The sequence below is a fragment of the Ammospiza caudacuta genome, chromosome 5 (genome assembly GCF_027887145.1).
Source record: "Ammospiza caudacuta isolate bAmmCau1 chromosome 5, bAmmCau1.pri, whole genome shotgun sequence".
Lineage (NCBI taxonomy): Eukaryota > Metazoa > Chordata > Aves > Passeriformes > Passerellidae > Ammospiza > Ammospiza caudacuta.
Window position 1 is genome coordinate 6,792,025 of NC_080597.1, and position 14,881 is coordinate 6,806,905.

At 41.1% G+C, this 14,881-nt stretch overlaps 1 protein-coding gene across 1 annotated transcript in view; it reads right to left on the reverse strand.

The window, feature by feature from the left end:
• Positions 1 to 805: 805 nt before the first annotated feature.
• Positions 806 to 14,881, reverse strand: part of PHF21B (PHD finger protein 21B) — a 132,410-nt gene continuing 118,334 nt past the window's right edge. The window contains exons 8-14 of the mRNA XM_058805794.1: positions 13,349 to 13,425; positions 10,861 to 10,915; positions 6,665 to 6,687; positions 5,162 to 5,320; positions 4,405 to 4,480; positions 3,197 to 3,300; positions 806 to 1,030 (exon numbers count right to left, since the gene is read on the reverse strand). Of these exons, the coding sequence (XP_058661777.1) occupies positions 806 to 1,030; positions 3,197 to 3,300; positions 4,405 to 4,480; positions 5,162 to 5,320; positions 6,665 to 6,687; positions 10,861 to 10,915; positions 13,349 to 13,425 (719 nt within the window). The remainder of the gene's footprint in view (positions 1,031 to 3,196; positions 3,301 to 4,404; positions 4,481 to 5,161; positions 5,321 to 6,664; positions 6,688 to 10,860; positions 10,916 to 13,348; positions 13,426 to 14,881) is intronic.

The following is a 14,881-nucleotide window of genomic DNA, read 5'->3' on the forward strand; positions in this document are numbered from 1 at the left end:
AAACTCCATGAGAAAAATACACTGATAGCAAAATAAGTAAAAAGGACCTGCAAAAGGAGTTTTACAGTCGTATTTTTTAAATATTTTGGAACGCATATACAGATGCATCAGCATGAAAATACTTCAATATTTTACTAGAAATGCTAACTTCATACAGTTTCTTTATTTAAATATCTGCAATTCTCAAGTCTAATAATAAGGAAAAAAAAAAGATATTTTGTTTCCAAGGCTCTGTGAGTGTCCGTGATGCTGTTCTGGTCACAAAGACCCCGTACCCAGGTCCCCTGAATCAATGGGGCCAAACTTGTTCCTGGTCACAAAGACCCCATATCCAGGTCCCCTGAATCAATGGGGCCAAACTTGTTCCTCTGACATCCATGTCAAGGGCTAAGTAGCTCAGTTTCTGGTTATCTCACCAATTCCCCCCCACACCCACAGCTTTCAGCCCAACTACTTCTCTAATGCCTCACTAACTCCTCTCCCCTTGGAACAGAAAGCCTGTCTGCCACCACAAAAGGCTCTCCTGCCTCCTCTACCAGCCATGCTCCTCTGGTCCATCCTCAGTCATAAATACATTAAGGCCAACATAACAAAACAAAATGCGATAAGCACTGAAGGTCTTGGCAAATACAAAACTGCAGCACAACCCGCCCTGTGGGTGCCACAGTGACCTACAAACTGGGCTGCCTGCTCTGAGAGTCTCTAAGTGTATCAAAACTGAGATTGCTCCTTCTGCCCTTGGTTCCAGTCTCATCTCTCCTCTGCTGATGTGCATAAGGTTTCTCGTGGCCATTCCCACCTGCTGTCAGTTGTTGCCCTGCGATGGCTGCAGAGCTTTGTGCATGGCAGCAGAGGCAGCAGAGGGTTTGATCCAGGGGATGGAGAGCAGGGAGGTGGTGGTGGTGGTGGTCATGGTAACCTGAATCATCTGCTCGTTTTGTATCAGTCTAATGAGGGTTTTGAGACGTTCCAGTGATGACTGAGTCCCTTTCTGCTGGGCCATCAGGCTGGTTTTCAGCTCTAAGCATTTCTGTCAAATAAAGAGGAGAGGAGAGAGAAGGAAAGACTGAGAATACATTCAAAGTGGTGTCAAACATCTCTCCAAACATCCTCTGGTGCCTTGGGTGCACATTCTGCTCAAATGAACTATGTTCTCCTTTGGGGAAAGCAAAACCACAGCTTAACAAATGGAGCAATCAGCAGTGCTGCACACACTGCAGCAGCTGTCTGAGGGAACAATATCCTTCCCAGGCCAAATGCATTTGGAGGGTGTTTCTGATTCCATCCTGTAGACAGGAACACCTTCTGCACTCCACAGAGATGCCTGGCACGGGAGGGCAAGAGCTGTGTTACTGAAAATACAGAAGGCACCACTCAGGTCTCTCACTCTTACCAAAGAACCCTGATAAATGCTCACCAGGATCCATTTCATATGTGCCACACATTTCAGGGAATAGGCACTGTGAAGACACATTAATCTCACTGATATCTCAATGATATCAATATTTTTCCAGAAGAAAACTTTGCTCCAAGACACAACTGTCACACCAGAGCACTCAGAAGAAAGCTTTCATCCCTCAGGGTGGCCACATTTCTCCCCGTGATCTCTTGAAATAAAAACCTCCATGCAAATGGGCACGAGAGCAGGAGCTAAATAAAGGCATCCCAAATCCTCCATTTCTCCAAGAAGAGGTGGGAAGAATCAGTAATTCTCCCATAAATTTCTGCATCCAGCACCCCATTCTTCAGTGAGGGACAGACCCACACCCTGAGTCTGTCTCCACAATGAAAGGGGACAGTGGCCTCTAATACCTGAAACCTGTTTTCTTTCTCTCAGAGCACCCAGGATTCTGACCAGACCAATTATTTCTCTGCAGATTGCTTCCCTTTGGTAATGGTCCACATTGCCCAGGGGTGGGGATTCTCCAGTCCTGGGGAACTGGGAAATGCTCACTTGAAAATCAACCTGTTTGGAAAGCAACTGTGTGGAGCTGCTCAGAGGTTGGTTTAGGGACATGAAATTTCACATGAAAGATAAATTATGGTCTGTTTTTACCATTGCAGCTGTGGGTGTATGAGAGTGTTCTTTTTCGTACAAATCTCTGTTAAAATATCAGAATGAAATTGCTCTGTGTGGGACACCTTTAATTTATTTTCTTCTTTCAAGTGGATACATTTCCAATAAATATAATCATTGGCTGATATTACCATTTAAATAAGACAGTGTTGCCCACTGGAAGAACCTGATTCTGCTCAGGTAGAAATCTTACTGATTTTGACAGCTATGACACACACCTGATAGCTGACAGCTTTTCTTTTTCCAAATTCCTCAGCCCACTGAGCACTCTCCTACCTATTACACACATATGTGGTTCCATTAGTGCTGCACACATGTACAGGGAATATACAGTGATGTCTTTTAACAAGTTATTGCTTTTCCTTCTACTCTGTTTTACGTGATAAATATTTTAACACGCCCCCTCTGGATAACTGCAATGGTAAAACAAGCAGTGAACAGTTATTCCTGCAGCTGCCACTTGGCTTTTTCCAGGGTAAGGAAGTGACAAATATTTATTGAGGCTGCCCTGCAAACTAACAGCTGCCTCTCAGGATGGAGGTAGCCCCAGACAGTTCCTTCAGCCATGAGGGGTAGGAATTGGGCTTTGAATTCAGCTCCTCATAGCACAATATGAGTGGAAGACACCTCCAGACAATATTTAGCTTTAAAATCAGTTTGGAGAGACGAAATAGTCATGGAAAGATGCTACAACATTCAGTAAAGATGGTTATTTCTACTTAATACCAAGAGGTTTGAGCTAATGGACAAGCAGCTACCACCTGAGGACACACCCGTGACCAAACTTTTCCCCTGGAAGATGGAAGTGCCTTGAAGTCATTGGGTACCTCAGAGCTATAGATGCAACTACAAGGAAGGCAGCCATGGCTACCTGTGGAGTTTTGTTGTGTTTTGCCACAGAAATTCAAGTGATCCCTCCTCCTCTGCCTGCCAGAGTGGCTTACTCTTGTGCATAAAGAAAATGCACACGTACTTCCTCAGAGAAAAACACATTCACACTTGAAAATCTACTGCTTGGGAGCTTGAATCATTTTCTAGCCACAAAATACAATTTTTTGGGGCTTAAATTCTTGATGAGCATCTCTTCAGGAGATTGTGTGTCCCCATGAGGTGTCCTACCTTCACTGCACTGTTGAGAAGTCGATCTTTTTCTTCCAACTGTCTGTGCTCGCTCTTCAGCTCACTGCTCCTCTTTAATAACTTTCTCTTCTCCTCTTCTTTAACTGTGGAACAATAAGATTAAGGATGCAGAGGTTAAGAAAAGGATGTACTGTGCACTTGAGGACAGAAAGGTATTTTGCAGGGTGAGTTTAAGGTCTCATTAGTCTTTTATCAGCAGGTACAGCAAAAAAAATCTGGAGTTTCTGCCTGCAGGAATTTCTTCACTAAAAGGATGGTCAGGCATTGGAAGGGGCTGCCCAGGAAGGTGGTGGAGTCCTCATCCCTGGAAGTGTCCATGGAACAGCTGGACATGGCACTCAGTGCTCTGGGCTGGTTGACAAGGTGGGATCAGGTTGGACTCAATGAACTTGGAGGGCTTTTCCAGCCTCAATGGTTCTGGGATTCTGTGCATGAGTCTGTGTCAATGGTTAGCACACAGGAGGACAACCCAAAAGGTACAGGGCAACCTTAAGGTGAATTAAAATTAATCCTTAGATTTCATGTGATCCTGGAGGTCTCCTAGAAAGAGGTGAGTGGCATTTAGGAAGAGGCCAGCCCCTTGGAATGGCAATAGTTAGTGACCCTGGCAGCAAAGCACAATCATAAGTGTGCCAGACCTCCATAAAGGTCCTTACAAATATGATCTAATGCCCCAAACAGGCTGTTGTAAGAGTGCAACAGGGAATTAAAAAAAACCAATGCTCAATGCAGTGCTGTCACATATGACTCAAGTGGCTGCCATACCCCATAACACAGAAAAAATGAGAAGCTGGGGCTGCTGTGGTGTCAGGGACACTAGCCTGGCATTGTGTACACATCCAATTCCATTGCTCTGCTTAGCCTGACTCTGCCTCACAATGATTCTGCCTCAAAATCCTGTTTTCAGCACTGTTCCAGGGAAGGCACCCTTTGATGACAGCTTCCTCCAGCAGAGTGAAGTTCCTGAGAGATCACTTTCAACTTCCTTACAGAGAGAAGGCAGCAGAGGAGCAGATGAAGGGGAAGGGGACAGGAAAAGTCTGCTCTCCCCAGTCACTCATGGTCCCATGACCTACACCATCAGATCTGGCAGCATTGTAATGCTATTTGATATTTCAGCTAAGGACTCACACAGCATTGCTATCAGGAGCAGGGAATCCCTTGTCAGAGGCTGAGTTAATCCCTACCTGTTTTATGAGTAACATAGGAGTGAACAATAGCCAGAGTTCCAGTCCATGGCACATTGTCATCTTTCTTTAAAACCTATAAGCCCAGGAAACAATAAATGGTTAGGATTCCAAAAAAACATGCATTAATGTTTGCTCCAGCCTTACAGTTTGGCAGGACCAGAACTTGGGTCCTTGTCTCAGAACATAAAAGTTATCTCAAAGCTAAGCACAAGGAACTCTGTGGCACAGAACCTACACTTTAGTGTTTTAATAATTTTTTTCTTACTAGTGCAATCAGCATTATTCACAGCAACTAGACAGTTTAACATATCTCACATAACTGTGATGAACAGCTGTGTGTAACAAATGTGATTTAAAGAAAAGGAAGTTTTCTCCTCACACCTTTCAGATCCACTGGTGAACAATGTCTTCTTCTGACACTGCCTCCCTCATCTCTAAGATTTACATTCTTTTGTCTGGCTGCATGCTGGTGGTGCCACTGTAAACAATGGAGCTGAAGGAACTGAAGGGACACCTTAAGAGGACAATTCTTAGCAATTACAGGCAAGCTACAGCACTCCCTGTATGTTCTAACTCTAGGATGGTGAAAAATACCATAAATAAATACTGCAAACTGCACTAAAAGCCTCTCAGTGCTTCTTTATCTAATGTAGTCCACTGAGCTACCACCATAGGTTAGATTTGTTTAGGAGTACACAAATCTGAGGTGTCTCCCATTTTCCCTTCTTGGTACACCATGCTGCATGTAGCTTACCTTCTGTTGGCACTTTGGGCAGACCCAGAGCCCTTTGGGGGCAGTTTTGAGGGGTGGGTCCAAGCAGTTGAGGTGATATGCTCTGGGACACGTGCCACAGGGCTGCAGGTTAACGCCACGCTTGCAAGCAGTGCAGTGCTCATCGTGGTGGATCTCGTTCTGCAAGAGAAGGGTGCCCTGGGTAAAGTCAATCCATTGAGAACTTCTCTCTACACAGCATTCAAAGCCTCTACTGCAGCAGACAGGCTTCTTCAAACACGAAATCTAACTGTCAAAAGGACCCTGACAGACACAGAAGACAGAAATAATAGATATATGATAGCAACAAATACAAACAACAAATGACCCAGAAGCAAGTCATAGAAATTGAAACAGAAACATAAAACCCTACTAATTAAACACAGGAGAGAATCCACTAATACAGCCAGATTGTGATACAGGAATTATTTCACTTTTTTCTCTGCCAGTGTGTTACTACAGCACATGTATCCCCATGCATGGCTCTGTCCTGGATCAGAGTTAATGTGGGCATCACTTGTCTGTCATGCCCAAAGCAGAGGAAAGCATAAAGGAAAAGGGTTCTGGGGAAGAAGCACAGTTCCATGTTTCATTCCCATTGCCTCAAAGGGCAGCTGGGGAAACAGGAGGCTGGAGCACAGCCTTGGGCTATAAACCCTCTTTTGTCAACTCCTCTGGCCCCTTTCTCTCTGGCACTAATTGGTCTCTGCTCAGACTTGCTCTGACAATCTTTCTCCAACAAGACTGATTAGTGCTTTGTGTGAAGCAACACACAACATGAACTGAGACTCATCAACAGAGTTACAATGTCATGTAGTAGATTGCTATGCTAATCTGGTGGCAACATTAATTACTCTTTTTAATTAAGGAGACACTGATTCTGAAACTCTCATGCCTTGTGAGCCATTACAAAAAATAAAAAATTTCCTACTGCTTTTCTAGGAAGTCGAATAGTAATTTTATGTTTCTCAATTCCAAAAGTGTGCTTTCATTTTTTGGAATAGTAATTTAAAAGTTTCATGGCAGTTTTAGTCAGGTTTGTATCCTGAATTCTAAACTTGTCCTGTCAAAAAATCACTCTCCAAAATATTACTCTTCATAAACTACCTGCTCAAAGAATCCTAATTTTAACCCCAATGTAAGGAGATATTATGAAAGAAGATCTCCCAATGTAAGAAGATCTTAATCTGTATGAACTAGAATGGTTACTCATTTTTCTTACCAAATTTTCATTAAACTCATAAATCTGGACTAGCAATTTCTCAAGCAGTAGAGTCAACAAAGGGACTAAACTCAAGCCTTGCATGTTAAAGCCCAAGAGTTCATCTCTAAAATTCTAGCTTAGGGACTCAAAGATTTAGTTAAGTGGGAGAAGTGAATACTGCAATCAGGTACCTTGAGAGTGACTACAACAATCAGGGGCAAGCACTGAATATACAGTGATGAGAAAGATACCTGCTAATACACAAACTTTGCCACACATACCTTCCAGAACGAATCCTCATTTGCTAGCATGTAAAAGAAGGGCAAAAAACAGATCAATGGAAAATACTATGCTGCAGTGGTTGCTAGTTCTCAGCTGTGGGAGTAATTTTAATCAAGATGTGGCATATGAGATCAGGACATTGCCAAAATTAATGCAGGCAGTAAAGAATGTAACAGCAAGCAGTGAAGTTAGCATTTGAGATTTAAAAATGTACATTGCAGGAATCCCATGTCCAAAGGTTTGATGCTAAAAGATCATAGTATTTGGAATGTTCAGAAATTTTCATGCAGAGCTCCTCTCTACATGCCAGTAGTCAAAAAAGTCTTCCTGAAGGACAACAGGATGCTGTGTATTGAAAAGGCTGGCCCTGAACCAGCAACGCACTCAATGTGGAGTGTGAAATGGGTGCCTCCAACTAATCCTTAACACAGATTTAAATGCTGAGCTGATTCCTGGACAAAATGGTCAGCTCCTGTAGGAGTGAGCCTGAGGGGATCACCAAGTCCTTCTCATCAGACTCCTCCCACCCAGAACACCAGTGACCTCTGGATGAACTGAGTCTGCACTGATTGTATTCACAGCCTGACAGGAACAAGAACCAACAGAGCTCACTGGAAAGCAGGCCAAGCCTTCCATAAAAAAAAAAAAAAAGAAAAAGAAAAAAAAAGAAAAAAAAAAGTGGATATCAAAAAATAAAAAGCCAGAAAAAATAAAGAGCTTTATGGAAACTGCATAGTGTGCTGATTTAATAGAATCACAGAATATCCTGAGCTGGAAGGTACCATCAGGATCATTGAGTCCAGCCTCTGGCCCTGCACAGACACCCCAACAATCCCACCCAGTGCCTGAGAACATTGTCCAAAGTCTCCTGGATCTCTGGCAGCCTTGGGGCGGTGACTGGACCCAGGGGAACCTGTTCAGTGCCCCTTCACCCTCTGGGGGAAGAATCTTTCCTGATATCCAGCCTAATATGGCCCTGGAACAGATCCAGCTATTTGCTTGGGTTCTTGCAAGGGCTGCAAAACACTGTCCCAGTGAAAAACACTTCATGGACAGGGATTTCTTTGGATTAAAGTGGAGGCAACCAAACTGATACCACTCCTGCAGAGTGCAAGAACAGGGCAAACACTGAGTAAATGCAGAAGCATCCTTCCAATGCTGGCAGTTTGTGGCTTCCCTAATGCTGAGCTTGCATCTTCATTTTTATATCTAACAGCCTCTGATAGATTTTTTTTTTCTTCCATAAATTTCTCTCCCAAGAATTCTAGTATACTTTGGCAATGAGGTCCATAAATAATCACAGACTAATAAAATGTGTAGATGTTACTTCATATCTAAAAATACACACACAAAGGTCCACCAATGTATGACACCATGATTACTCAGGGGATATAAATGTTATTCAGATAAACAGAGGCTTGATAATTGATGAATCTTTTGTACAAATGATACATGTCAGGGGATGTGACCTCATTTCAGAAAAGACATTTTCATTTAAATCAATCCTGATCAATTAACATTTTGATCAAAATTTACAAGAATTGTCCTCTTCTGTATATCCAGAAATGACAGTTGCTTCCTGGACATCATGGGGATTTTTTTTTCAGTTTGTTGGTCTTTTCAGCTCACTTTTGCTACAAAGTTTTAAACTTCCTAAAACATGTCCACTTCCCTCTTTTAGTTGCTGAAAAATTAAACTGAAGACAATATTTTAAAGGAGCACTTTATAAGAGAAGGGCAGCCATCTCTGCTTTGAAGCTGGAGAACTGCATCACTGCAGAGCCAAGCAATCTGGGACAGCACCTGCCTTCTGCTCAGTGCTTGCACAGCATCCAGCAAAACAGGGCTGGTGCCAGAAATATCCTTGCAGAGGTGGGGGATTCTGCTATAAAGAAGTCCATCTCAACATTCTCAGAATATGCAGAACTCCAACAGGTGTTCTGGATTCTGGAAAAACCAAAGATACAGGACTCAATCAGGAATTGTGATTAAGGAGAGAGGGTGCTGATTTCCAGGAAGCTCTGAGACAGCTGCAACAGTAGACATCTGTCACTTGCCCACTTCCTTGCAAATAAAATGAGAAACATGTAATGAAAGGAAGGTCAGCGATATCAAAACCTAACTTAAACTCACCAAGGGGCTGAAGGCACAACTTGCTAATAATGCCATCCTGTCCTAATTTCTCACGTGTTTACATGGGGAAAACAAGTGCTATGATAAGACAAACAATATTTACAATTTTAATTTTGAGTATAAAACTAAGCCAGGAATAATATTCTTTCCAGTGGGGCTCACATGCTTCCTGCTAAGAGGCATGTCATCATAGCTGCTTACTGTAATAACCTCTCCTGTCCTCTGAGACCCAATGCATTAGAGGTAAGTAAAGTAATGCATATGGTAAGTAGGCCAAGTGTTTGTATCTGAAATGTGAAATTTTGAGGGCAGAGAGAAGCGTTGCTGCCTCTCACTTGGTGCTCCTGTGGTGCAGGAAGTCAAGGCAGGGGCAGAAAGGTGAATCTCAAACACAAAACATGACACTTGACAGTGAGATCAAGCAAATACTGAAAAACTGTCAAAACTTCATGTCTCAATTATAATTACCCCTGAAAATGTTCCTAATACTGAAATAATATTTGACTTAGATAAAGGTCTCTCTTCCCTTATCTCTATAGCTTCTCAGTAGAGAAAAAGTTATAAAAGCAAAACAAGGGCAAGGACAGATTTGAATTTCTTTACTGGCTTCTGAAACAGAAGTTTCTCACTTTCTTTCTTAAAATAGTACATGGGTCTTGTCTAAAGAATTAAACTATACGCAACATTCTCTGTGTTTCACTTCTCATTCCCAACTCTTTGTCTTCTCTGTGTTGCACATTTTTTCCTGAAATGTGCTTCTTCCCCTGAGCTAATCATCAGCATCCCGAAATGGCTCCTCTGAGTTGTTAATTCTCAAGGCATTTGCTATTAAGTTTCAGATATTAAGTTCTTATGTACAAGTCTGGAAGGCATCTTGAAGGTCATCAGGTCTAGATTTATGACTCTACCTCCTGGAATCAGAAAAACTGGCTTTCAGCCCTTGTTACTGAAGCAAAATTTGTGGAAAATTTCTGATGCTTGAGGATGGAGAGCAGTTTCTTAAAGCCAGTCGGAAGAGGCAAAAAAAGTCTAAAATAGTAATAATTTTTTAAAATGTATTTTTAAGTACTTGGGGTTGGCAACACTACTTTCTTCAATCGGTTCTCTCACTGCATGGTGCTTAAAGTGCCTGGTTTAGGTTGCAAGATGTGGCTGGTGTTGTGTAATCTATTGCCATCTGTTAGAGGTGAGGCAGTTATCTGCTGTTAATTGGGCCAACCATTAAAACCAGGAGGGCCAGTTTTCTTTATCCCCTGCACAAACAATTCTCCCTCTAATGAGCCATTGAGTCTCACTGCATAACTAATAAAAATTACACAATCCCATTATGAGATGCTCTGCCCAGGGGGAGGAGCCAAGCATTACTAACTGGATATAATCTGAGATTTGGAACACCAGAGACAGCCTTTCCCACTGGATTCCAAGAGGAGGAGGTTTCTTCTCCACTGGATTCCCAGAGGAAGACCAAACCCATCTACAGCACCACAGGACCTTCAGAAGAAAACTCCACCCTTATCCAGGATCCCTGCTCCAACAGAACCACCCCTATCACTGCAGGAGGGCTGCAGCCACCATTTAATGGGACTGCTACCAACACCCTGACCCATAGGGTGTCAGGGCCTATTCTGACTCTGTCAGTGTTGTTTTGTATTACTGCAGTACTATTTTTCTTCCCCCTAATAAAAAACTGTTATTCCTACTGTCATATCTTTGCCTGAGAGCCCCTTAATTTCAATATTATAATATTTCAGAGGGAAGAGGTTTACATTTTCCATTTCAAGGGAGGTTCCTGCCTTCCTTAGCAGACACCTGTCTTTTCAAACCAAAACAGTGCCAGAGATCAGATTTTCCACTGATTGCAGAGGTTTCGGATCCATGTCTACAAAACCCTTCCATTGTTTTTGCAGGAAAACAATTTCTTTTCACTCCATATTAAAAAATACAGTGACATTACACAAAGCAATGCCCTGTAGTATCCTAACAGTAACTCATATGAAATCCTACTAATAAATTTTCAACACATCATTAGAAGAGTAGTATATTCATTCAAAAATATGCTTACCTGTCGTTGAAAGGAACAAGGGGTTATTCAAATAATTCGATGCAAGGCGTTTCCTCTAGAAGGGAAAAGAAACCAACCTCCATGTCATTGCAGTGCTCTGGTTTTCTCTTACATTTCACACTATCAACCTCCATGGGCTTACCTCATACCTAACCAGCTCTCCAAAAGCTACTTAGAGACCACTGACACAGTCAGTCAAACAGGTGCATGATTTATCTTTCTAACAAGTTTTCCATACAGCAGTTTTTTGTTAAGAAGAGAGAAATACAAATTGTGAATGTTATTGATGGGGTTGCAGGATACATGGTATGGATTAGTAAGAGCAAGACTACAGCAAAACTAACTCCAAGCCCAACAATGTCCATAAGGGAAAATTGTTGCTGTGAGATGACATTTTTATTTGCATATATGGAAATGGTGATGGGTTTCTCACCTTCATCTATATATATGCACTGAATATATGAGATATCATTTTATTTTCATAGCCTGAATAGCCTTTTTTTTTCATAGGAAAGGGTTACATTTTGGGTTATTATACATATAAAATTAGAGGCGTTTTGCTACTGAATTTTTTATTCTGTAGTGAACAAACTATTCTCTTATAGTTGGGTGCCTGAGAGTCTGTTAATGAACTTTGAATAGATGTTTCTTTCTGCAAAAATTAACAAGCACAAAGTATAACCATTTCCTATGGAAACAAGGCTACTGAGGCTATGAAAATAAAATGGTATCTCACTTTTTTAAGGAAAAAAGCTTTGAGAAGAAAAAGCACCCCATTCAAGTGAAGACATAAGACTGTGATCATATTTTTGTAGTCAAAGTATCACCACTACAAATGCTGAGCTCCTGCCATTTTGAGGGGTGTTGGCAAATAAAAGGTCTAATTTACATGCAATTTCAATTTAAACAATAATGAATTAAAGATCATTCAGTAGACTAAATTAAACTGCACCAAAATATCTGAAATGCCACCAATACCTCAATTCCCTGATTAGCAAACCAGTCTGAGCAGCTAATTGATTAGAGAAAAAACATCTGCCTCCATTTTACTTGGATGACAATCCCCATGGTCAGTAGTTAATGACAGCTCCTAATGAGGACACAGCTGATCAGCCACAGGAGTCCTGTACAGACATTTCTTTCTCTCTGCCATCCTTCATTCAAGCATATGCTTTTGAGAATAGATATTATGAGAAATATGAACTAGGGTGCAGTAGACCTAGGCCATCTTCTCTTCCACATATCCAAGGTAGTAGAGTTTGTCACAAACACCAATCTGGCTATAGCCACAAAATTCTGCTACAAGTATTTTAATAATCAGGACAAAAACGTCTAAAGAGCCACAGATTTAATGCTAGCAAGGCTAAAGTTCCTACTGTGCTAAATACTGCTCATTTGGACATCAGTATTTGCACTGAAAAAAAATTAGTTGAGGAATTCTGAAGAACTCAAGTGCCCAGAGCTGTTCTGGAGTATAAAAATCTCCAGTGCTTTCAAAAAAAGAACAATCAAACAACTCAGCAGTTTGACTGCAGCAGTGTGTTTCTTCATAGTCTCATCTGTTTGCTATCTGCCAACAAAGACAGGAATCTGAAATACTGGCATACCAGAAATTCTGCATCACTTATGCCTAAATAAAGAATAATCACTTCTTTAGTCCTAGAGAACTCAGAACACAGAGAGGCCTTGCTTAAATGGAGAGTTGGCTACAATTAAGTTTCATCCCAGTAGAAAGTTCAGACAGTAAACCCAAATAGTGCTGAAATTTTAAACATGAAATTTTAATTAGCTGAATAAATGCATATATGCTAGTTTAGAATCAAAGAAAAAAATCTATAAAATGTTAAGCCTATTTATATGCTGCTTTTACGCCAAGTTGGCAATCCAATATTAGGCAGGACCAAATTGTGATACTTCTATAAATGCAACAGTGTAAGTGTAACAGACAACAGAGATTATCCAGAGCATGTAATTTTTAATCATGCATTATTATATTTATTATGCAGATTTCTATACCCTCTGCAGACCACAATGATTCATAAACCAACACACCCATTTTATGAATGTGACAAATTGAAAAAAGATAATAACAATAACAATAATAATAATTTGGGACATAAGAAAAGAGAATTTCTTATTTGGTAAGAAAAGAGAAATAGCAATGCACATTTGAACATAATGCAGCACTTCTGTTGTCCAGTTATGATCTCAAGGGACTGCCTTTGTAGATAAAAGTAATTAGGTCCCACACTAATTTAGTTCTCTTGGACTTTATTAAAACTAAGATGAGTTCTAGTTTGGAGCAAGTGACGTTGTGTGGTGAAAACCTATTGCTTCGCCACTGAGATATTTTCTTTGTTTTCTACATCAGGATCTCTTTACAAGTAGCTGTGGTTTTGCATTCATATATATTTTTGTAGTAAGACACACTTAGACCTTTTATTGATATGAATTAGAGCTGTGGTAAAAGAAGTGAATGATGAAGTACCTCTGTTTCCAAGAGTCCACTGTAGGCTGGATTTGCTGTGCTTCTTCTCTTTCTTTCCTGACGCTTGCTCTGGATTTCTGTAACCATGGAAAGGAACACGAACTGTGAATTTCTCATTCACAGGGAAAAATGTAGATATAACTTGTAAAGCAAAATGATCTTACCCTCAGCCCCTTGATCTTTGAGTTCTGTTTCATTTTCTAAAGTACAATTGTGTTGCATCAACATTGATATTTGCTGCAGTTCAAGGTTTGACAATAAGCTTTTCCTTGTGAGATTCACAGGCATTTTTTTATTTTTTTCTTCCTTCAAGGTAGACTTCTGCTGCCCTACAAGAATTTTATTATGATCTCTTCAGACACATATTCAGCAAGCATCATCAGAGAGCCTTCAGAGTACTCTCCTCCATGAAGGTTAGAAAAAGTATAGTTGAAATGGCACAGGTGGATTCAGTGATGATTTATCCACCCAGAACATAACTTCATAATCCTGAGCTTGCAAAATGTCATTTTGAGTCATATGTGCATGCTTGTGTCACTGCAAACACCAGCACACAGATGGCTCTTTGGATTGCAGCCCATTTTATTCCTTCCACTAAACTTCCACAACTCCCTTCCACTAAATGGTGACACCTACTGAAGATGACACATGCTGAGGGCTGTGTTTAGCAACCACCAGCCATGTGCACAACTCTGGAAACACAGAGAGATGGAGCAGATTACTCAGCCACAGAAATCTGTAGGTTTAATGTACTTTGATCTGAGCCAGGATTCCATTTACATCACATGGAATTTCTTTCTCCAGCTCTTGACGTCAGTTCAGAATGCTGAGATTATTACAAGCATGTATTTTAGAGCCTATTATTTTGATTATAAACCCCACACGCATTTTAGCAAGGAGAGCCACAGCATCCATCCCATGACATGAAGCGTGTGCTCTATTCCAAAATAGAATATTTTAAAGTAAATAAATATGTGGTAAATTGTATGTGAATATTATAAGGTAAAGTTCAGACTTTGTGCTGAGGTACTAGAGGGTATTCTAAATGCCCCCATGGTGGTAATACCTCTGCTCTGTCTTGCTCTATCTCAGAAGGAGAGGAACTGGCAGGAGCACGTTCTTCAGCCCAGAGGCCCTGGAGCCCACCCAACAGAAACTCAGGACACCATCTCATTATGCAGGAGATCTGGTGTCTCTCCTCAGCCAGCATCTGAGCTGAAGAGGTCTATCTCAGAACACACCCAGCACCAGAAATGGCCTTCAGGGTATTCAGCAAGATCCCCCACCTGTAATCCAACAGTAAGATACAGGTGAGCTTTCAGGGTGTTTATATACTTGGGAACTGGATTTCCAGCTCTTAGTTCTGGTTTCCAGCAAGTTTCAAGTGTTGATCATTCCCATATACCATTTTAAGCACAGCTCCAGTACAGGGTGTCAGTATTTTTGGTCATGTGTTGGACATAGTGTCCCTGGAGATGAGGCCAATACTTTACATGGGTTTTGTACTGGCCTAACTTCCAAGATTGGATTTAA